The 24,896-nt window shown below is 37.1% G+C and overlaps 1 protein-coding gene across 4 annotated transcripts in view; it reads right to left on the bottom strand.

Moving 5' to 3' along the window:
• The window catches only part of FAM135A (family with sequence similarity 135 member A), a 154,432-nt gene that overhangs the window by 56,203 nt on the left and 73,333 nt on the right, over positions 1–24,896 (bottom strand). For 2 of the 4 annotated variants that reach the window (XM_070376171.1, XM_070376173.1), the window contains exons 5-11: positions 19,729–19,868; positions 19,546–19,616; positions 17,858–18,031; positions 14,678–14,804; positions 13,838–13,991; positions 9,950–10,027; positions 6,652–6,701 (exon numbers count right to left, since the gene is read on the bottom strand). In XM_070376171.1, coding sequence (XP_070232272.1) covers positions 6,652–6,701; positions 9,950–10,027; positions 13,838–13,991; positions 14,678–14,804; positions 17,858–18,031; positions 19,546–19,616; positions 19,729–19,868 — 794 coding nt within the window. The remainder of the gene's footprint in view (positions 1–6,651; positions 6,702–9,949; positions 10,028–13,837; positions 13,992–14,677; positions 14,805–17,857; positions 18,032–19,545; positions 19,617–19,728; positions 19,869–24,896) is intronic. The other 2 variants (XM_070376172.1, XM_070376174.1) reach the window with 1 other exon arrangement.

The raw sequence follows: 24,896 nt of genomic DNA, 5'->3' as shown, positions 1-24,896 counted from the left end.
TTTAGTATACAGTCTTCAATTATTTTCAGTTACAGAGAAGAAAAAACCAGAATCATATTTTTATGCCATTTTCACTGAATAACACAGTATGAGCATTTTCCTATATCACCAAATATTTGTTGAAAGCATCACTTTTAAGGTTGCACAATGTTTTTATGAGTGGCCCATGATTTGTTTAACCAAAGTCTTATTGTTGGGTATTTATTTAGGTTAATGTTTTATAATATCACAGATTACATTATACATGAATTTCTGATTGTTTATTTGGTATAAATTGAGAAGGAATATTTTTTATGGTGTTGGATACATACTGCCAAATTCATCTCTGAAAAAGATCTGCAAGGTATGGGAATCTGTATCTCACCATAACTCAACAAAGATTATACTGTTATTAAAAAAAAAATCACAGTCATGCAGAATACCAGCTGACAGAGGACAGGAGAACCTGACCAGTGGAAAAGAATATATAGAACCACACAAAACTTGGTAGGACAAAGGGACTACCAGGAAAAACAGGAGTGTTAGTACGACCAGACCTGCCCTCAGCAGGTGAGGGAACTGAAGCAAGGGTCCAGTCTGAGTCAGAGAAGAAACATTTAAGGCTGAGAGTGAAACAGCTGATCAGTGGCATCCTAAATGAAACGAGAATCAGACAGTCCTTGCCGCAGCCATACATACCCTGGACAGGGACACTGGTCCCCTGGAAGGTGAAGTAGCTGGGAGCTGGGGTTTAGGGATTGTGGAGCAATCCCAGGGAGAGAGCTGCTGTGGACTGCAGAGAAACAGATTGAGGGGTTGTGAGGGAGGAGATTGTGGTGGGAAATGCCTGTGGAGGAAAGCCAGGCAGCCATGGAAGCAAGGAGATACTGCTGAGTCAGTGTAGGGGGTGGAACCATCACCATAGCCTCTCTCTCCCCACATGCCAGGAACAGCAGCTGAACAATAGAGAGGTGGGCCCATCAAACACCTGATGCACTGAACTACAGATTAGGATCCCACCCAGGGTGCTCCTTTAAGTGCCTGATGCACCAATCCACGGAGCAGGACCACAGCAGGGGGGGCCCCTCTATGTGACTGAATGGGCAGAGCTACGGAGAAAGACTGGCCAAAGAGGTCCTCTGATCGACAGCTACAGGAGGCTCTATAAAAGACTCTGATCAGGCCATAACTCCTGCGGCGGAGGCAGTCTGTGTTCCTGCACACTTGGCGCCGCCAGGGTCCCCGCAAACCAAACAGCTGCGCCACCTTCACACTCAACCCTCATTGGGGCAGAGCTGCCACAGATAAAAGAAGTCTTGCATCTACACATGCAGGGTTGCTTTGGTCGTGTCCAACTATTTGTGACCCTGTGGACTGTAGCCTGCCAGGCTTCTCTCTCAGGGGGTTCTCTCCAGGCATGGATACTGAAGCGTATCAGCCAAATACAGGTTGCCATGCCCTTCTAGAGGACTATATTTCCTGCTTCCCTAGCTGCCAACTTCCCTGAGTACCTGGTGCTGCCAGGGCCCCTGTGACCCAAGCAGCTGCATGATTTCTGCACCTGGTCCTCACTGCGGCAGACCCAATTCCTCCAGAGCAGCCTCAGGAGCAAACCCCAGTGGACAATCCAGTGGCTATCATCAAAAAGTCTACAAACAACAGATGCTGGAGAGGGTATGGAGAAAGGGAACACTCTTGCACTTTTGGTGGGGATGTAAACTGATACAGCTACTATGGGAGAAGGTATGTAGAATCCTTAAAAAAATAGGAATAAAACCACCATATGACCCAGCAATCCCACTCGTAGGCATATACCCTGAGGAAACCAAAACTGAAAAAGACACATGTATCCCATTGATCACTGCAGCACTATTTACAATAGTTAGAACATATAAGCAACCTAGATGTCCATCAACAGATGAACGGATAAAGAAATTGTTGTCCATATACACAATGGAATATTACTCAGCCATAAAAAGGAACGCATTTGAGTCCGTTCTAACGAGGTAGATGAACCTAGAACCTATTGTACAGAGTGAAGTAAGTCAGAAAGAGAAAGATAAATATCATATTCTAATGCATATATACAGAATCTAGAAAAATGGTACTGAAGAATTCATTTACAGGGTACCAGTGGAGAAACAGACATATAGAATAGACTTATGGACACCAGAAGAGGGGAGGAGAGGGTGAGAAGTATGGAAAGAGTAACACGGAAACTTACGTTACCATATGTAAAAGAGATGGCCAACGGGAATTTGCCATATGACTCAGGAAACTCAAACGGGCTCTATATCAACCTAGTGGGGTGGAATGGGGAGGGAGATGGGGGGGAAGTTCAAAAGGGAGAGATATATGTATACCTATGGCTAATTCATGTTGAGGTTTAACAGAAAACAACAGAATTCTGTAAAGCAATTACCCTTAAATCAAAAAAAAAAATCACAGCCAATCTGATAGGTTAAAAATCATGTCAGAGTATTTAAATTTTTGTTTTATAATTAAAATTTTTTCACATACTTATTAGCATTTTATAACTGGATAACTGGGTGTCTAAGCTATATTAATATTAAAAATGGGATATTACAGGATTTTTTTTGCTGATTTATAAGACCTGTTTAAATATTCCATCTTCTGTCTACTCTATTTACCCTAGTTTATATTACACTTAAATACTGAAATTAAGTATCAGTACATAAAATTCATTAGTAATATCTGAGTACATACGTAGTTTTTAAAACAATATAGATATGGAAATAAAGAACAAATATTTTCCTTTATAGCCTCATTCTTTGTGGTATTCTTTTCTTTATTATTATGTATAGTTCAAATGTGTATGTGTTTGTGTATGTGTCCTTTCAAATATTTTATACGCAATCTAATCACATAAACATGATCAAATATTTACATAGCTTTTCTAACATATACAAATCATATTCATATTTTTCTCCAATTTATTTTTTCAATTAATATATTCTAAAGAGGTTTTCAGCATGAAAACAGTACCCTGCATCATAGAGGAATATGTATTTCTTGAGTTAAAAAATCCATGTCAATGCACAGAGATTCACCTAATTCTTTTAAATGGCTACATGGTAGTTGATAATGCTTTATATTTGTTTGTTGAAATGAACTGGCACTTTTTGTGGGATACATTTCTAAATAAAAACTATTTTGTGGCAGAGCGTGTGAGTGTTTTTGGAACAGATGATGAACTGACCTAAAAAATGTACCATTTCTACCCTCACCAACAGCCTATGCAGACACTAGTTTCCTTACCACCTTACCAACAATGGAGATTAGCAATCACTTTCATTTCTGCAAATTTCATGGTTAAAAAAACCCCACTTTATTGCTTAAATCTGCATCTCCTTGGTGTCACCTAAGCAGCAAACCTGCTCTAACAATTGCATTTTGTACAGCCTCTATGTGTACCCCTTTTTCCCAGGGGTGTTTTGAAACTGATACATAGGAGTTCTTTATTTAGTTTCAGTATCATTTGCCACTTTCAGGTATTGCAAATATTTTCTTTCAGTCTGTTGCTTCCTTTCAATTTTATATTTTATTTTGTTTTAAAGAAGTTTTAAATCATTAATATCATATTGTTTACTGTTACTCTGAAGAAGTTATTTCATATTCCAAGGATAGATTGCTTATATATACATGTATACATATATTTGTCTTACAGATTTTTTTGACATTTAACTCTTCAAGTCCATTTAGAATTTGCTTCTATAACATGTTATTTTACCATACTACTATGTAACTGAATGTTCATGAAATTTTATCATATACTCAAATCTTACACATATTTAACGATTGTTCCAGTGCTATTTAGTTCCACTGATTTGTCTTTGCGTTCTTTTAGAGAAATCCTACTCTATTTCCATTACTGTAGTTTTTATATATAAAAACTACATCCACTTGGGCAAGTCCCTCTATATTATTGTTTTTTTCAAAAATTTTTCTTAGTCATTCTTACCTTTCTTCAAGTGATCTTTAAAATAAGTTTAATTTTAAAGTTTCCAACAGGATTTTGATATAATGCATTAATATTATTAACTTGTGAAAAACCAGGTAGCTGTCAATGATCATTTACCTTTTCATCTGGGAGTATCATATGTTTCTTCACTCAAATTTCCTTTAAGGTCAGTGAATAAGTCAGTAGATTTATATTTATCACAAAAAACTTATTATTTCTAAAATCCTTTGGGACAACTATTATAACAACATTAGTGATTTTTTTTTTTTTTTAAAGAAGACACTTGGCTTACTTAAACCGTGGGGAAAGCTTTTAGAATGGGATATGAAATTGTCTCTTCTACCTATAATTTTAAAAGGAGAAGGTAAATACCTTTTTCAAAAGGGTCAAGTTCTCATTTATATTTACATACAGAAATATATCCCAAAGTCAAATATGTATTTTTGTTTGATTCATGTCTCTGATATCTTCCATTACCATAGCTAAACAACAGTGAAATATACAGGGCTCCTAAAATAGTCAAAACATTTAGTTCCATGGGGAAGAAAAGGAAAAACAAAAATCTATTCAATTTAATTGCAAGAATGAACTGATAGAAAAATAGCCCAAGAGAAATTCATTTCTTGAAATAAAATAAATTTCCATTTCTAAACAATATCATTTTATAAAAGTATGTAAATTTAAGCAATGCTTAAAAATTTTGTCCAGAAAGTCTGAATTAATTAACAGGAGGAAAAAGCACACTTTTGATCAGTTAATTGTCTCTGCTATTTCATTTACATGCAAAATATCCAGAATATCCACGTATCTATGGGCAATTTATCTTTGACAAAGAAGGTAAAAATATACAAAGGAGAAAAGACAGTCTTTTCAATAAGTGGTGCTGGGAAAACCAGTCAGCAATGTGAAAAAGAATGAAATTAGAACACTTCTCAACACCATATACAAAAATAAACTCAAAATAGATTAAAGACCTAAATGTAAGACCAGAAACTATAAACCTCTTTGAGGAAAACATAGGCAGAACTCTCTTTGACATAAATCACAGCAGGACCCTATAAGACCCACCTCCTAGAGTAATAGAAATAAAAATAAAAGTATACAAATGGGACCTAGCTTTTGCACAATTAAGGAAACTATAAGCAAGGTGAAAAAGACAACCCTCAGAATGGCAGAAAATAATAGCAAATGAAACAAATGACAAAGGGTTAATCTCCAAAATATACGAGCAACTCAAGTGGCTCAATACCACACACACACACACACAAAACCCAATCAAAAAGTCAGCGGAAGACCTAACCAGACATTTCTCTAAAGACATACACATGGGTAATAAACACATGACAAGACGCTCAACATCACATATTATTAGAGAAATGCAAATCAAATCTACAATGAAGTATCACCTCACACCGGTCAGAATGGCCATCATCAAAAAAGTCTACAGACAATAAATGCTGGAGAGGGTGTGGAGAAAAGGGAACCCTCTTATACTGTTGGTGGGAATGCAAATTGATACAGCCACTATGGAGAACAGTATGGGAGATTCCTTTAAAAACTAGGACTACAACTACCATATGATCTAGTAATCCTACTACTGGACATATACCCTGAAGAAACCATAACTAAAAAAGACACATGTACCCCAGTGTTCATTGCAGCACTATTTACAATAGCTAAATCTGGATGTCCATCGACAGATGAATGGATAAAGAAGTTGTGGTACATGTACACAATGGAATATTGCTCAGCTATAAAAAGGAATGCATTTGAGTCGGTTTTAATGAAGTACATGAACCAAGAGCCTATTATACAGAGTGAAGAGAGTCAAAAAGAGAAAGACAAATACTGTATATTAATACATATATACGGCAAATCCCATGGACAGGGGAGCCTGGTAGGCTGCAGTCCATGGGGTCATTAAGAGTCAGACATGACTGAGTGACTTCACTTTCACTTTTCACTTTCATGCACTGAAGAAGGAAATGGCAACCCACTCCAGTGTTCTTGCCTGGAGAATCCCAGGGACAGGGGAGTCTGGTGGGCTGCCGCCTATGGGGTTGCACAGAGTCGGACACGACTGAAGCGACTTAGCAGCAGCAGCAGCATGGAATCTAGAAAGATGGTACTGATGATTCTATTTGCAGGGCAACAAGGGAGAAGCAGACATAAAGGACAGACTTTTGGACACAGCGAGGGAAGGAGAGGGTGGGATGATTTGCGAAAGTAGCACTGAAACATATACATTGCCATATGTTAAACAAGACAGCCAGTGGGAATTTGCTGTATGACGCAGGGAACCCAAAGCCTGTGCTCTGTGACAACAAGACAGGTGGGGTGGAGAGGAAGGTGGGAAGGAGGTTCAAGAGGAGGGGACACATGTATACCTATGACTGATTTATGCTGATGTATGGCAGAAACCATCACAATATTGCAAAGCAATTATCCTCCAATTAAAAATAAAATAAAAAAAAAAAAAGATTTTAATCAATAATGATTAGAAAAAAGATAACTTCACACTCAAGTCAAATGTTGTTTGATCAACTAAGCTGTGTTTCTACCTAGAATCAACAATTTTATCTTTGCATTTGAGAAAGGAAAAATAATAATTTATTTTCAATAAAGTATTTAAAAAGGAAACAGAATCCATTCAAATAATTTGGTAATGTGAATTTTAAAAATCCAAATACCTTAACTTCTTCACATAATTCAGTAAGTCGAGCTTCTACATCCATTTCCTCTGAAAGGAGTAAACAGTAATTAAAGTAAGTATTTCAATGTTATATATCTGAAAATTATTTTTGAAATTTTATAAGTAAATTACTTTTAAAAACCTAGGAGATTACAAAAGTTCAAGTCAAAATAATAAAAACATACCTGGAATATAAGCTATTGAATGAAAATGAATGACAAAATCCTTTTCAACAAAAATGTAAGTTTATATCTTAGTTCAATAAATTTAGTTTCCTATGAGGCAGTCTAAAATGAAGGCCATTTTTTTCTATATAATCTTGACTTACATTTAATGTATGCTATAACCATTTACAGAGGGGGGATGCAGATTAACTTACAATTAAAATGGTAATATTTACAAAGGAATACAGAAACCAACAGAATAGAATCAGTTATTTTTTGCAGGGAAAGATTTTGCTAACGCCTAAAATATCACGTTTAGACACACTTACGTTTATCTGAAATCAAACTAAAATGAGTTTTCCTAGGACAACTCTAACAGCATAGTTATCAACACACAAAATTCCATAATCTTGCTGCTAGAGTGACTTTAATTGATCACTGTCACACAAAGACAAGAAAACATTTTTGTGGTATCTTTGAATTCATTCCTCAGCTCACTATCTCATAAGGTATACTAAATATTTACTTCTTGATAAAAGAATGGTAAACATTTAAATTTGATAAAATAAGCAGTTACACTGCCCAGAACAAAACCAAGCTATGATCTGAATAACAAATACTCGACTGATAACTAAAACTAGTAGGACACAGATGTTTTGTAATTCACAAAATATATATAAATAACCACCGATAACTAAAGAAATTTGCTTCAATTTCACAAATCACTTCACTATCAGATAAATCAGTGGCTTCTAATGTTATGTTAAAAAAAAAAAACCTGCGACAGACCCTGTGTTAAAATCATAACTTTCATATGCCAACATCTATTTTCATATCACTCATGATGTTTTCCTGAGATAGAAGAAAATCAGCAAAATTGATCTCAGTAGGTTACATATCCTATTAATTTTTAAAAAATGAGCATAAACTTTGTAGAGTTTGATACACTTTTGTCACCTTTACATACCAGAGCTTAAATGCAGAATCTGGTCTATGCATTATGATTCTTGAGAGTTACTTCAATGCAAACACCTTAAGGGATGCTTAAATGTAAAACTTAACTTCAAAATCTCTGGGTTGAAATGACTTAAAAATAACTTAGGCTTTTAACTGAGTTTAATTTTTTTAATACCTATATATCTATTTATATAATTTTCTAGAGATTTACATATATTTCTAGAATAACAAAGGTTATTATTTTCTTTTTTTTTTGCCATGTCATGTAGCTTGTGGGATCTCAGTTTTTCAACCAGGTTTTGAACTCAGGCCATGACAGTGAAAGCCCAGAATCTTAGCCAGTAGGCCACCAGGGAACTCCCTACAAACTTTTTTAAGTTGGCTCCTCTTGCTAATCCAAGGTGGCAACCTAGAACACATCCTTCCATATTTTCAAATATACACATATATGAGATCTGCAGTTACTGTTTTATAAAAATGGGCTGTATTTTACAAACTTTCTGCATGAAATCTCTCAGTAGTATTTCATGCAAATCTGATACGCAGCTCTAAAGCACTTTAAAAAAAAATGGCTATATAATATTCCTTGGTGTAGGGACCTCATAATTTTCTTCATAATCTATTCTTTGCTGAATGATGGACATTTATCTGTGTTTTCAGTGTTTTGTCACTAAGAATACTGTGATGAACATGCATGTACAAATACCATTACAAAGTAGTAATCCTTTCTATGGTACAAAAAACTAGTACTCCTTTCTATGAACAACAGTGCAACTGCTAGGTCAAAGGGTAAATGTATCTTAAATTTATTTTCTACATCTATTTACCCACTCATCTACTCATTCATTCAACAGATATGCTAATACAATGTCAGGAATGAAGGATAAAAGATATACACATATTTTTAGAAGTATTATTTAACTAAGAAGTATTATTTAACTAACTAAGAAGTATTATTTAACTATGTTTTAGTTTTGAATCAAGTCTTTTCCTAGCCAACCAAAAACTGGGCCCTTCTTTACACAGACCTTATTAAATGAGCAGCATTTAAAAAAATCATTTAGAATGCTCACATGTAAACTGATAGGCTGGCAATACAACAGGAAATGAGAAGTACAATTTTTTGTTAAAAAGAAAAAATATGTCATAAATGATTATAATTTCACACCATGAGTTCTTTAACTTTATACTTAGGTTACTTAATGAGAGGATAAAATTATGTTCCAAAATAATGATCATAAATAAATCTTCAACTTTTCTTTTTTCCTTCCTGGTAAGTTTCTCGCTTAACAATTTCAGTAAAAACTGACCCAATGGAAATATTTCTGAGTTAATTTTCATCTGAGAAATGTGGAGAAAGATTTTGGCTCCTTAATTTCCTTTTGTCCATACTTTTGAAAACTGAGAGACAAATGCTGTGATTTAATTTTATTTTTTATTTCTATAGCTTTTCGTAACTTTTAAAAAATCTTAATTGTGATGGTCTACTCAAAGTAAAAACTTTCAATATACTTAGAGAAAGATAATAAATTAAGTACTATTGCTATTCAAGAAGAAAAGTCTAAAACATACAGAGAAGTAAATCAATGAAATAATGAAATCAGAATATCTCTTTTCAAAGATGTAATATATCTGGGTAGCAGTGATTTGATATTCCTGTATTTTGCTTTTTAAATTTAGAATAAAAAAATAAATGCAAACTGACTCAAAAAACAAAACCAGATATTAAAGATGTTTCTCACTTTATTTTTGTAATGCATGAAATTAGCTTCAGTTTTCAAACCACATTTTATTACCTTTAGCCCTACCTAAAGACAAATGACTTTGAACAAATTTAAGTCATTACCATTAAACTAACAAATTCTGGCAATGAACATGGTTTCTAAAAAGTGCTCTTTACAGGAACTCTAAAATGAATATGGAAAAAATACCAAAGACATCTTTGCATTTAACGTTTCCAATTTTAATGTTCCAAAAACCTGAACATTAAAAACTAAGAATTAACCAAAGCTCAACTACAAATCAGGTTGATTCTTAAAGTAAGTTCTTAAGTAAGGGTGGCAGGAATATAAAATATTAAAAAAATACATATTTATGAAATTTGATACTAAATTAAAGCAAAGTTTTATATATTGATTAAAAGGGATTATTTACTTAATCTATTTGTGAACGTACCTAGACAGGTGTCTTTCTGGATTGCTGGCTGTTTTCTTCTGAGAAGGCGCTCATAAAGGACCTGCATGTTGGCTTTGGCTAGTTATAAGGATTGCACACAGCACTAGTTACTATACTCCTTTTACAACAAAATTTACTAGAATTTTCCACTTTGTGATTAATAGATTTAGTATTGATTCGCTAGTGCAATTGGATTAGAATACCAAAGCAGAATCTTTCAGTTAGTTAATTAGCTTATTAGAATTACAAATGATGTACATTCACGTTTATGTTACTTTGTTCTTTTTTCTAAGTGCATGTGCCGCTCAACATTTCATAATCCGATATTATTTTTATGTTTTAATATCTAAACTCAGAATTTTAAGAGTTGGCAGAGGTGTCAGAGATCAGCAAGGTCGATCCTCTGCTTTTACAAGTATAGAGACTGGGGCCAAAAAGGTTTCATAACTTGCTAAAGCCTAGACTTCAGAATTCATGATGCTCATTTTTAAAAACAGTTCTTTACCAAACCAGTATTTTAACTGAATGTCATTAAAAAAATGTACATCATTCATCTACAAGAAAAGAAAAAGACAAGCAAAATGGAATTCAAGGCATTATTTTTAAAAAGGAAATGGAGTTTAGATAAACTCTTCATAGCATGGCAGAATTTGAAGACTTTATTAGACTTATTTGAAATATAGACTTACTTAAAATATTGACTTTAAATATAAACTTATTTGAAAACTCAAGAAAAGTGCTAAATAGTAGAAGGAAGTAGAATACACCCTCTAACCAAGAATTACTTTTTATAAACTTATTAAAACTGGTGGATATAATAATATTTAGTGAACAGTGTTTTACAGAAATATCTGGTACCTAACAAATGTAGTTTTGCTAGGATAAAAATAAACAATGTTAATACTTTAGAAAGTGCAACAGTTTTATTCTGAATAGTTAACAAAAATTTTAGATTTTTTCCTAGAAGATACATTCAAGAATAAACTAAAATTCACAACAAATAGAAAAGAAAATATAAATAATAATGAAAAGTTTAAGGATAACCCGAAGTATTACTAATAAATATTTATTGAAGATGAATCTTGATTTTTAAAAATCCCTAGGAAACTACTATAAAGTATGTGCTGATGCCTATGTACTTTTCAATTGTCAACAAAATCTTCCCTGTGCTATTTCATTCACTCATCTATTCAACAAATATATTTTGAGTAAATACTATGTGTAAGGTACTAATAATTTTTTTCTATCACTATTATCTACTTATCTAAAACTTAAGTCGGGGTTTGCTTTAGAATTTTATTTTCTGGTGAAATATTTTAAGCAAATAATTTGGAATAAAATTGCTATTTACTTATTTAGTAACTGACTCCTGAAATTAAATATAAGGGCTTTTAAAATTTATGATATTTTCTATATTATATTCATAAGCTCAAAATAATACATATGTGTCATAAAAGCCATTTCTATCTGAGAGAAAGTTAAAAAGCATATAAATAAATGAATTATCAAACTGAGGTTAGCTAAGTTAGTGATAAAGTGCTAATACTATCTATGCTTTGAAATAAATCTTTGACTTTGACAAGAGATGCCTGTTTAAACATTATTTCCTTTTGGAGAAAAATATTTTTTTCTTAGTTAAAATGTGGTATAAGTGTTTTTCATTTGAAAATATTACATGTTAAAACTATTTGACAATTACACAGGCATGGACAGGCCCACTTCACTTAGGGTGCTCTGTACTGAAACCACAAGGAATGCCCCCTGGCTGGGCTGCTTCTCTGGCCTCTCTCAACACTGGACTGACTCCTCAATAAGGGAATGGGGAGGTCAAAGCTCTCCAGAGACAGAGACCTGCTCTTTCCTCAGCACCCTGCTCAGCCCAAGGGAATTCCTCCATGAACACCCTCTGCTTTCTGCACACCCTCATCTTTCCTTCCCGACACACTCTGCACGTCTGGATCCCATCAATCCTCCTGCCCTTAGAGTAGAAGTCAGTTTGTATACTCAGTCCCGTTACTTACAAGTAGTAAGGGATAGCAGTGGTGCAAACATGCAGTCCTAAGCACTACATGATGATGCCTCTGTGAATTCTACAACATTCAACACCTAAACTGTTAACCAATTCTCCTCAGAAATGCCATTACACGTGGCTTCTGTGTTAACCACTTTTCAGGAACATGGTGTTGTCCTTTATTAATATTATGGTTTGACAGTTTTGTGGTCTGACCATTAAACCTAAATTAACCAAAATTCATCACACAATTCTCCTAAGAAAATGTGTTTGAGCTCCAAAGGACAAAATTTAAAAATAAATGGAGTATAATTTACCCATTAATTGAGAATAAGTAATAGCCTAAATTAGTTCTATTCTACAAACAATTCTTTCATTTTCAAAAAACAACATTTTTAAAAGTTCACATTTGAGGCAGTAGTCTCTTAAAGAACTTTCCTAAAGAAAGCAGATGGATGCTAAGTATATAAAACAGCAAGGAAAAAGAATATTTCAGAGAAGAGTAACCAAAATGTTTCTGTGCTACTGTTTTTGTTTTGAGGAAGAACACATGAGCAAAAAAGAACAAACGCTTTCCTACTGCTTGTAAAGGAGCTACACTGAGATCCCACTTGTTTAATGGAATATTTGAATAATGGAATTATCAAACCCTCTGGACCCACTGCTGATAAGTAGGAGTACAAGAGCCAGCCTGTTCTCACAGCTGAATTTAAGTAAGGTACAGATCATTTCACTTTCTTATAATTCTTTTGTAGCTCAAGGTAGGCAATTATAAAAGTGGGCTGCTGCTAAGTCGCTTCAGTCATGTCCGACTCTGTGCGACCCTATAGACGGCAGCCCACCAGGCTCTGCCGTCCCTGGGATTCTCCAGGCAAGAACACTGGAGTGGGTTGCCATTTCCCTCTCCAAAAGCGGGCTAGTTAGTCTCAAAGACAAGAATTATTTTCAGTAACAGTGACTATTTTTGATAGGGCATCAATATTGTTAAAAGACTAAGATCCTTGAGAAACAAAGAAATAAGAACAGTGATCAACCTCGGTCAAATTTAAAAAGCAATTTCTCATTCATTCAAGTAAGTATGATGAAAATAATTTATTCCAAAGAAATAATTAAAATGTGCTTTTGATGAGCTATTAGCTCATATTTGAAAATAAAAGCTTATAAAACTTTTTCATAAAATGTTTGAATAAAAACATTTTCATAAATCAATAATCTTGTGTGAAATGATATATGTATTTTGCAAACTATAAGTGGTATACAAAATCAAGGCAAATGATTTTTTATTATGTGTTACAACATACAGGTATATATTAATGGACTAAAACTGAAGACTGATTTTTAGAAATTATTTAAATTATTTTCAAAATGTTAAAACTGAGTAATGTTATTATTTTCTCAAGTGAAGTAGAAGAAAGAAGATCTGAGATCACCTAAAATCAATATATTTTACAAAAGGTTCCAAGTACATATAATCTGCTTAGACTATTAACTATTTGGAAGTATGGATTTAATTTACATTACCTAACCTATTGAATTTATTTTCCCTAATTTATCTTCCTATCTAATAATTCTATGGATAATTAAATTTGCTTCTAGTACATTTTCTGGTTATATTCTAAGAGAAGAAGACATACTGTTAAAAAAAATCTATCAAAAGACTCATCTCAAACTTAGCACCAAGAAATTATTTCTCAGTATCATAAATTTTTTTAAAATTTCAGTAAGTAATTATCAAAGCCTGAAAAAGATGGAGTTGAGAGAGAAGTAAAGGTGAAGCACATAAAGCAAACTAGCTGTACTAAACTAAGTACAGAAACTATGGCCAAGCTGATAACAGCAGGATGAGAATGAAGAGGGCCTGGCTACTTTCAACATACCCAGTTCTAGTTTCTGACAAGAGGGGAGCTCTTCTGTTACCATAATGAAGTAGCTGTGCAGCCCCTTGAAGGCCAGCAGCAGGGCAGCGCAGAGGGTGTAGTGGAAACGGTAGGCGTGACGCAGGAAGGAATCTGCGATGACAAAGCTGCAGCCCTGAACAAAGAGGAGATTTGGGACACAATGTTAGTAACCGGAGTCTAAAAATAGCACACCGAAACTTAGAAAAATAAAGGATTTACTAATCACAGTTATTCTAAAACATGTAAGAAGTCTAGCAGCATCTTAGGAAGTTGTTCTCATTCATACAGGTAATTTAAACACAGGAAAATGTGATTCGAGAAATCTTAGTTTCACTGGACTTTAAAAACAAGCAGATCAAATGATGATTTTTAAAAATTTGAGATTCAGATTGTATTTCAACTGAGGGCCACTCTGTTTTTATAGTATGAACCCTCTCTTCTTTTAGGGGAGTAACAGATATACTTATACTGCTGCAAGTTAGGTCTCAACTCTGGCAGGGGTTCCTCACAGGCTCCTCTGGAATGATCCTACCAGCTCCGTTAACAGAGCAGGAGGTGACAGGAACAAGTTAAAAAAAGCACTGCCTGTCAAAGATGCCTATTCATGAAATCTTGTAAAATCTTGAAGCATCAGGTTCGTTTTCATAAAAAACAACTGGAACCAATCAACTTGTGAAGATCATGTTTAATTAGATCTGTAAGTCGTTGAGCTCAAATAATTAATAAAAGAACTATTACATCCACAGATATATAACAGTTAAAACACATTTCATTCAAAACAAGAGAGAAACGAGGGTTTATAAACACTTCAGTTCTTACGTCTGGTGATAACTGCTTTGTGTAGTTAATACCAAAGACCACACTTTCAAGAGTAGGAATCACAGAATCTTTGTTTTGTGCTGGTGCATTTCTGTTTAACCAAGTTGTCTTCACAGGACGAGGAAAACTGGAGGAACAAGCATCACATTATTGTTGTCATAACAGTCTATTTATAGAGTGCTAAGTTAAATGTTTACAAAAGAAAGTCTTTGAGGAATAGAATAAAAAGCAAGGACTTTGCAAGATTATGATTTCTAAAGTATTCTTAAAGTACTTTTACAAATATTCCTTTAAAATTTGAATTATTATTATTAAAAAAAAAACTAAGATTAGATGCTTGAGACTACTTCTGTATTACTGGGCTTTGGGGAGGGATAAAACAGGGTGGAATCAAGAGTAGCTCAGGGACAAATGAAGGTCCAGCTTTAATTTGGAAATTCTGACCTGTCAGAACTGGTGACCAAATTCACAAAGTTAACAGTCAAATATAGGTGCTGCTTACAGAAATAAAGAGGTCCCACTTAAGGGCAGAAAAAGGAAAACCACGAGTCTACTTGTTCTCTCTCTCCTTCAAAAACAAGGTATTTCCTTTCTCTTCACTAGAAGTCTATAAACTTTAAGATAACCTAAGTAAGTGCTTCAAGGCACTACCTCAATCACATAGGGTATGAACCACTGCTGTTAGTATTAACATTACATTTAATATATCACAAATTCTATAGAATAAGAACCATATTCTGCTTGAATGTTTAAAAATCATGGACAATTTTTTTTTTCTAAGATTAAGTACTAGCTAATTATAAGAAGGCCAAAGCATTTGACTATCTAGCAGTTTGGCAAAAGGGGTAAGGCAGGAAAGTGAATCAAATGTACCAAAAGCAGAGGGCAGTCTTCATGTGCAAAATCAATTTGCTTTGCAACAATGAAATCTCTAAATCCTAGCCAAGAGGGTGTAGCAAGGCAATGGTAAATTCCACCTGCTATGACAGAACTGAGTTTCTCAAGATTGAGTCAAAGAAGCTGTACTTAAAAAAAATCAAGTATAAGAAAAAAGTTATGCAAAAAACAAGCAAAGAAAGAAATCCTAATCCCAGTTACTTAAAATAATTGATTTATATCTATAGTTGGGTTGATCATAGAAATTGTTTTATGTAAAAATAATGTTTAAAAGGTAATATTATAAATTTTTTTTTCATTTATTTTAGAGGATTAAAAAGTCCAGCCATAACAAAACTTCAGGGAAAAACTTGTCTTCACAGAAACACAGTGAGGAATGTTATCTGTAACAGGACCCTCTACCGCATGCCACCAGCAGACAGCCTTCTTCCCCTTTCCTTGCTTTCCTTCCCAACCCAACCATCTAGTTTACAGGCCAAGAAGCCCAGGAAAGGCACTGCTCCCTCTAGGGCATAGCTCCAGCAGCAAGAGAGAGGACTTCAGAACCCAGGCAACAACGGAAAGAGGAGCAACCTCAGCTGTTACGGGCGTCCCAGTCTCCTCTCCCATCACTAACCAGAGCCAACAGCTAATCCTCTTGGCTTCTGATTCTGAGCCAAAAGTGTCTTCTCCTTCCAGCAAAAGGTCTCTAGGATGCGAGCTGTCTCTATCCCCTACTAGCTTGTGGCAAAAACAGCTGTGTTGCAAGAGGAAGCACAAACTGATGTTACCAGGATGAGTTCTATGTAACCAGGGACTAAAAAGCAGCACTAATAACCCAAGTGAATCTCAACGAACAGTTCCTACATTTTTTCAGAAAAGAAACTAAGCCATGAATGTATTTCTTTGTTATAAAGAAAAAGTAATGGTTGGAACAGTATAGTTCAGGATTTTTACTGAAATTACAAAAATAAGAAATTCAGAAGACTACAGGAATGTATTGTATAAACAGATAAAAACTTAATTTCAAAACCTAACATGTAATTCATACCAGATATACTACTTATTCAAAAGCTATATATCAAAAAATATACTTTCCTATCAAAGAAGTTTCACTGAGTTATCATGCTATTAAATATTAATTTAATCAACATCTAAAATTGTTTTGAAGATGTTTCTAATAAAATTATGTATAATAATAGGAACACTTTCCTGTTTACAAAGTTATAGCAACTGAGAACAAGCTCTCAAAGGTCTAATAGGAAAGACAAAACCCGCACAATAACTAGTTACAGATCTTACTACAGAATAAGGAAGGCAAAAGTAGGTCATCAGGAGAAACAGACTCTTCCTGGCCCCATGCTCTAAAGACATCACGGGACAACACAGGGGAAGACATGCTCACAATTTTTACAGCAACTTAAAGATACGCAACAGGGTGTTACTAGGGGGGAAATTTGTTAGTGTCTTGGTTTTCTATAAATTCTCAGGGTAATTCCAAAAATCACCTACTTAGTTTTCTGATAAATCAGTTTAGCATCCTAACCCTTGAGTATCATCCCTAATATCAGTTGCTGCAAAAAGATTTATGCCAGCAATTATAAAGTAGTTCATAAATCAAGTCAATTTGGAATCTTTTCACATAAGTTACTGATTTAAAAGTGTCATTTCTGTTGCCCCTGCAATAAGGATGATGTTATTTTGAGAACTGAAGAGTTTGAACTGTATCCTCACATTAATGAAAGACAATTCATCTCCCCCATGGAAGTGAGCAGAAAAAACAATTATCCCAATGCATTCATTATAATCCAGAATATTATATACCTTTAGGCTAATGTGATATAGTTTCAAAAGATTTATTTAGTAAAGATCCATAAAATTGGTTAATAACTTAGAAAACAAGAACTATTGTATAGTACAGATTTAAGAAGATACAACTAAGTCCATTCAGAGAAAAGACAAAAAAAGCTATGAAAAGATGAATATACTTTCCCAGAGAATGAATAATTATAGTCTAGCATTACATAAATGCTATACTAAACAATACTATATGGTTGCTTCCAGATCGTATTATTTTTCCTGGTCAGTTTGACAAAGATTGCTCCATATTTTTTCAAAAAAAGTCATCAATTTAATATTCCTATGCTCTTAAATTTTACTAACACTTTAGTATAAAAACAAAAGTATTAAATAAGCGTGACTTTAGAAATTCCTATTTCAGTTATCTTCACCAAAGCATATGCTTTCATTTATAAAAATAAATGACACTATATTAATAAGGATCAGGGAGCTGGTTACATTTACCTTATCAGTGGCTGGTGTAGCGCAACCAGTGACGCATGGACTGTAACAGACACAACAGAAAGGTGGAAATAATCAAACATGACGTTAACGTGGTGATGGAGGCCTCTCTGGAGGCTGAAGTGCAGCTTCAGCGTGCGGCTGCTTATTAGCTGCAATGCATTCAGATCATCTGCCCTATGAAAAGCAACCCGTTTGCTTGTTAGTACAGAAATTTAATGAAGGCCAACGTTTTGTAGAGTAATTTAAACTATCAAAATATTTAATTACTTAACTATTTTTTAAAAACAAAATGAGAACAATTTTTAAAGCATCACATTTGCATTATGAAATGCAATATGAAATCTAACAATAAAGAAATAACCAGATCTTACTTACAGTTTTCTATCTGTACTTACAATTTCCATGTTAATGGACTGTTTTTCACTACTGTGCCTACAAAATGAGTCTTTTTTTGATACTTTAGGAAATACTCTCATCCTAAAATTTTACTCCAGTAGGGAATACTGTTTATAGTAAAGCTGCAGTATCATGTAGGTCAAATCCTATTATGATAAATCCCAAAAGGTATTTAAGACTGTTTTTATGGTACAAAATTTTGTTATTAAATGTTGCTCAAAAATAAGCAAGCAATTAGTATATACTTTATCATCGATATTTAGTCATTAGATTTATACATACAAAAACTGAAACAATGCCATGAAAATTACTTCCAAATATATATGTATTTTTAACCAATATGTACCTACAACTATGAACTATGTACTCATTTCAGCTTATAGAATTCTGACTTGGTTTATGAAAGAATTCCCTCAAGGACTTCTCTGCAATAAACAAGTATTTCAGAGAAGCAGCAGCTACCATGTAAAGACTTATTCCTCTGCAGTGGTAAAGAAGGCATCTCACATCAGACCTCTCAGTACTATGGCTGCCTAGACATTTATGCCACAAGTAGTCTGAATTTGTATACAATTTTCAAGAAGTATTTCTACAAAAATAGAATAGTAAAATGGATCTCTGTTTCTTGTTTTAAATGGATACAAGCACAGCTTGTCCCTAAAATGTGTGACTACTTGTCCAGATGTGTGGACAAGTTTAGGGTTGTTTTAGTCACTAAGTCGTGTGTGACTCATGGACTGTAGCCCGCAAGGCTCTTCTGTCCATGGGATTGCCCAGGCAAGAATGCTGGAGTGGGCTGCCATTTCCCTCTTAGGGGATCTTCCTGAACCAGGGTAGCCGGTCCTAAATTTTCCTCATGGACTCTGGAAACAGCTGTCAGGTCTAAGAGTCACAAGTCTCGGTAACTCTCTGAAGATCAAGAAGGCCCCGCCTGAAGAGGGCATCACTCACGCCACCAAGAAAGAGTAGCCAGTGACGCAGTGGAACAGAGCTAAGGCAGGTTTAAAGGCTACAAGGCAGGGGTGCTGTGTCAACAGTGCAATGTCCAAGAGTCTCAGAAGCTGTTTCATGTTTCTTCAGTTCATCTGGCTTTGCTACCTGCAGCTCCTGGAACCAGCATGAGCACAAAAAACCAGGACTAACCATTCCCATGAGACTCTCCCAAGGGGGAGAAGTTCAAAATAAATAAGAAGAGGGTAGGCTGGGTTCCAAGAAGAAAATGGGACTTTAATAGGGATAGATAACAGTCACACATGACTACAGATTTTTAACTGTTCGATTAGCCTACTCACGAATAATCTCCATCTGTGAAGTGTAGATCCAGGGATAACAGAAAATTCATTTCCTCAAGGGTTTCTTCAATCTGAAGAGAAATCAGACTATGAGATGCCTTTTGAATATTTTATAGAAAGTTAGAAATATGCCTTGAGGCTTTATGAAAATATTTATCTAAATATATATGAAGAAATGTTTACCTTTTTTTCATCCAACAACATTTTAACTTTGAAGATCATGACATCATTTAAAACAACCTCCTCATTTTTATATAGAATTTGAAATGTTTTACTGCAAATCAGAGAATCATGAACTGAAGCTGGAAAGGCTAAAGTCATACCTAAAATAGACAAGATATGCAATTGACAGGTAAAAGGCAAAATACAGTATAATTAAAACTTGTGGTTATTTCAAAATACTATATGTTAGATTATACAACTCCAACACCATTATTTTATATAGCAGTATTGGAACATTTCTGAAAGTTTATTAATTACTATGATAAAAATGAATAGAGAAGAACATTATAACCATTACAGAACTCTTGTACAACTAATTTGAATCTGAGAAGGTAAATGAGAAACCTCAAGGTGGAATTTAAGAGTGAACAATTCATTCATATGCCAGAGGAATCTGGTTGGCTTCTGTCCTGGTTGCTAGGAAGTAACTTCCAAGCCCTGGGAATAAAGAATTTGGTTGGCTTTTCTCCCTAATTCCTGAGAGCTAGCCTCTAAATCCAGAATTTCTCAGTGACAGAAGTGTCTGTTATTCATGGTAGCCCAGAGAGTATACGATGAGGAGGTGACTGAGAATGGGGACTGGCCACACCCGTAAGACAACTATGCAACTGGTAAGTTGGGGTTTTCAGCCTCATGCTGTACGCCCAACATCCAGGAGGAAAGAGGGCTGGAGACCAAGTCATGTGGCTGCTGAGCCGATCAGTCATGCCCACGTAACGCAACACCAACAAATGCGAGACACTGAGCCATGGCCCCTTCTCTCTGTGTTATCATACAGGCTTCCTGGGCGGGAAATGTATTCCTGACTCCCTGGGGAGAGAACAATGGGAGCTTCACAGATCTGGGGCCCTCCAGACCTGGCTGAATGTGTCTGTTCTCCTGGATGGCTCTGCTTTGTATCTCTTTGCTGTAACGGAATTTTAATAACAAGTAGAGTTGTGTGAGTTACTAGTGAATCATTGAACCTGAGGGGAGATCAGGACTCCCAACTTGCAGCCACATGATCAGAAGTGAGGGTAGCCTGTGGATCCTCCTGTCATAGCTGGTGTCTGAGATGAGAGCATCTTAAGGAAAACTGCATACTGGAAAGGGTAGTCTGCCTCCAGGCTGCTGGTTTCAGCTCATCCCAACAGCCTACTTGCTGTCTTATTACTCTATCCTCCAGAAATGGTGGTGGTGGTGGTGGTTTAGTTGTTAAGTCGTGTCCGACTTTTGCAATCCCATAGACTGTAGCCCTCCAGGCCCCTCTGTCCATGGGATTCTCCAAGCAAGAACACTGGAGTGGCTTGCCATTTCCTTCTCCAGGGAAATATCCTTCAGAAGTAACATGGAAAAAGCAGTTATAGAAGCTAGAGTTGGTCAGTGGGCACCTCTGCAGGCAGAGAACTCAGAGTGTGACACCGGAGTCCACCTGGAGCAAGGAGGATGCCCCCATGGGGTCATGTCGACACCTCTGTAGGAGGGGATGGCGGTCCAGGCAGAGCAGGGTGCTGGGCACTCATGCAAGATGAGGGGGCAACTGCACGAGAGGGCACCTACGGCTTGCAGGGGAGGGGGTCCTGGCAGAGGGGCACCCTGGCAGAGCAGCTGCAAAAGGATGAAACTTCCACCTGAGTGTGAAGGTGGGTGTGGGCAGCGGCAGCCTGATGCACTCCAACACGGCTGGAGAGAGGAGAGGAGACTGCCTGCAGGAGGACAGAAAGGCTCAGGTGGGGTGAGGACGGTCACGGGACAGGAGCTGCGTGAGGGGCTGAAGCCCCAGAGGCGCGCAGACGCGTCCACGAGGGAGCGGGCACGGCACAGCAGCCTGCTTATGGAAGAGACTGACAGGGGACCAAGGGCCTCAAGGACAGTGACAGCCAGCTTCCTCACTGAAACCTCCAGGCAAAGGAGGGACACAAACGGAAAGGAGACCCAACTACAGAGTGAGTCCTGCAGCACTAGACGAGAATTAGAAACACTGATTCGAATGCAAGGTTTTCTATATGCCTAAAGAAAAACAGGTGTAAACGTGTCCATGTATGATAAATACATGTGTGTGTATACAGATCCTCACCAGCTCTGTCCACTCAAAGGGGCTGAGAACACAACCCCAGTACTGGCTCCTAACACTGGTCTCATTAAGAGGAACCAGGGCTTTGGAGAAATGGCTGACTCCAGAGTTGGGCACACACAGGACAAGACAGGCCTGGCCCATCATTTCACATCAGAAAGTAAGTGCTAGAAAAATGAGGGGACACATCAAAAGAACAGGAAGCCAGCTTGAAGGGGCTATCCTGGTTGGATCTGGGATCAACTGAACATCAAAATAAATTATGAGAGAAATGGATTAACATGCACTGGATAATAAGAGAAATTCACAAATCCACAGATACAAATAAATAAAAGCCCAGAAGTGTGAAGGGAAAAAGAGTGACTTTATAGTGGAGAAGTGACAGAGAATCAAATGATCTGTTAACATCACATGAATGGGACACACTGAGGGCATGTGCCACCTAATAAGATACAATGAGATGAGCACAGCATCACTCCTGAGACAGTCCTATCAAAGATCACAAGGGAATCACAGAACAATGAAAACTGAAGGACTTTCTACAAACTATCGGGACTACAGTCTTCAAGAACATTATGGTCCTGAGAGTCAAGGACAGACGGAGGAACTCTTCCAGAACGAAAGAGACCCACGAGGCACAGCACCTGTTACAGGGCACGATTCTGAACTGGATCATTTGCTGCAAAGGCCTTTATGGGGAGAGGTCACAAACTTCAATGGGTCTGAGTATACGTTGGCAAGGAAGTACCAATGTCAGTTTTATAATCTGATGCTTTCATTGGGTTATACAGGACAATTCTCTTGTCTGGAGGACATACACACTGAAGTGCTTGGGGATGGTGGAGCACAGTTCAGGAGAGAAGTGCTTTGTCTCGTACTTACAACTTTTCCCTTCACACATATATAAAGGAAATCGAGTAGATCACAAACTCAACTTCTATAAAGGGGCAGAGGTGAAAAGAGGAAGAAACTTTCCTCAATGGAAAGAAAAACTTAAAGCACTCAGATAATGCAGAGGTAGAATCTGCCACCGCAGAAAGCACCAGAACGGCTGTAGCTCCGGAGCAGGGCTTCTTCCTCCTCCATGATCCCCTCCCACGTGCCCACAGCTCCTGTGCGCCCATGGGTGCTTGTAGACAGGCTCTGTGCCTCCTATGGCCACCTCCACCACCTCCGAATGGCATGGAGTCAGGCAGCACCACCTGCAGACTCCTGGAAGCCCTTATGCTTGAAGGCTCTAGCACTCAAGGCAAGGTTGTGTGTGCATGCGTGCTTAGTCACTCAGTCGTGTCTGACTCTTGCAACCACATGGACTGTAGCCCTCCAGCTCCTCTGTCCGTGGGGCTTTTCAGGCAAGAATTTTGGACTGAGTTGCCATTACTTCATACCAAACAACTCCAGGCATCAATGTGGGTGATAAATCGCCCCAATTCATTCCCTCCCCTCCCTCAGGTTTCTTGCCTTGTAGCCCTCCTAGCTCCTACTCCTAGTCTGGTCCCCTAAAGCTTTCATGACCAATGACTGCAATCCTTTGGTAACTTACATTTCAATCAACACCCTCTCTCATGCCCCGGCCTTTCTTTCCAGTTCATTCTATCTAAGACCAGCACTTCAGCAATCCTTTGCTGCTGCTGCTGCTAAGTTGCTTCAGTCATGTCCGACTCTGTGCAACGCCACAGACAGCAGCCCACCAGGCTCCCGTCCCTGGGATTCTCCAGGCAAGAACACTGGAGTGGGTTGCCATTTCCTTCTCCAATGCATGAAAGTGAAAAGTGAAAGTGAAGTTGCTCAGTCGTGTCCGACCCTCAGCGACCCCATGGACTGCAGCCTACTTAGGCTCCTCCATCCATGGGATTTTCCAGGCAAGAGTACTGGAATGGGGTGCCATTGCCTTCTCTGAGCAATCCTTTGACCCCCCTCTAAAGAGGAGAGTCTGCGAATCCTACTCTTCTCAGCCCTCTGCTTCTTCTCAAGTCCTCACTTCCCTCCCCAACTTTTACTTAAACTCCATGGTCCAGTGTCATCGGCACCCCTTCCTTAGTGCTGCCTAGTAGTCACACTACATTTTCAGAATCATTCTCTCTCTGCTTTCCCAGATGACTATTTCATACATTTCCTCCTCTCCCTCAGTCTCAACCAAGAAGTTTGGTTCTTATTTCATAAGAAGATATAAGCTCCACTAGGGCATCTACCCACGGACACCCCCTAGACAAGCTCCCCATTTCTCTGACCCCCTTTCTGGCAAACGCCTCAAAGAATTCTCTGCATTTAACATCCCTGCTTCATCTCCCCCCTTTCTCTCTTTAGCCCATTTCATGACAGCTGGTCTTCAAGATGCCCCCACCCTGAGTCTCACTGTGTGGCTTTCACATCCTTGTGTCCACTTCCCACAAAGTCCCAGGAGGATCTGTGTGGACACAGCAGAGGTAACAGACTGCAACCTCTTGAGACCCTGAGCCAGACGTAAGCTGCTGAGCAACTTCCGGATTCCAGATCCAAAGAAACTGTGAGATAATGCTTGTTGTTTTAAACTAAGTTTGGGGGTAAATTCTTACACAGCGATAATTCATCCACATTTAACTAGACTTTGACCAAGTAACTGCTCTTATCAAGACCAAAGAATGACCTCCACTTTGCTAAAAGGAATACTCCGTTCTTAGAGCTCATCTTGGTTGACTTATAGTCCGCCTCTGATCAGTGACACACTCTCTCCTTCCTGAAGGCATCCTGGATGTCCCACTTTCCTGGTTTTGCTCCTACCTCATGGGCCATGCCCTTTTAGTCTTTTTTTTTGCTGTTTTTTTCTTATCCAAGAAGCATAGCCTCATGGTTAAGGACAGACTGTGGTTGAAATTCAGGCTCTGCCACTTATTAGCCCTAATTCGACCATTACTAATCTCTTACGCCTACATCCGATCTTCAGTAAATCCCACTAGCTCTGCCAACAAACTATGCACATCCAGCACTACTGAGTGAGAGTGACAGAAGTGCTTGAACTGAAACATCCCACTGTTAGGAGTGCCCTGAATGGGATTCTAAAGTTCAGGATAAGAAACTGTACAGAGAATAAATTATC

The sequence above is a fragment of the Bos mutus genome, chromosome 9 (genome assembly GCF_027580195.1).
Source record: "Bos mutus isolate GX-2022 chromosome 9, NWIPB_WYAK_1.1, whole genome shotgun sequence".
Lineage (NCBI taxonomy): Eukaryota > Metazoa > Chordata > Mammalia > Artiodactyla > Bovidae > Bos > Bos mutus.
This window is presented reverse-complemented; position numbering and strand designations above follow the sequence as displayed.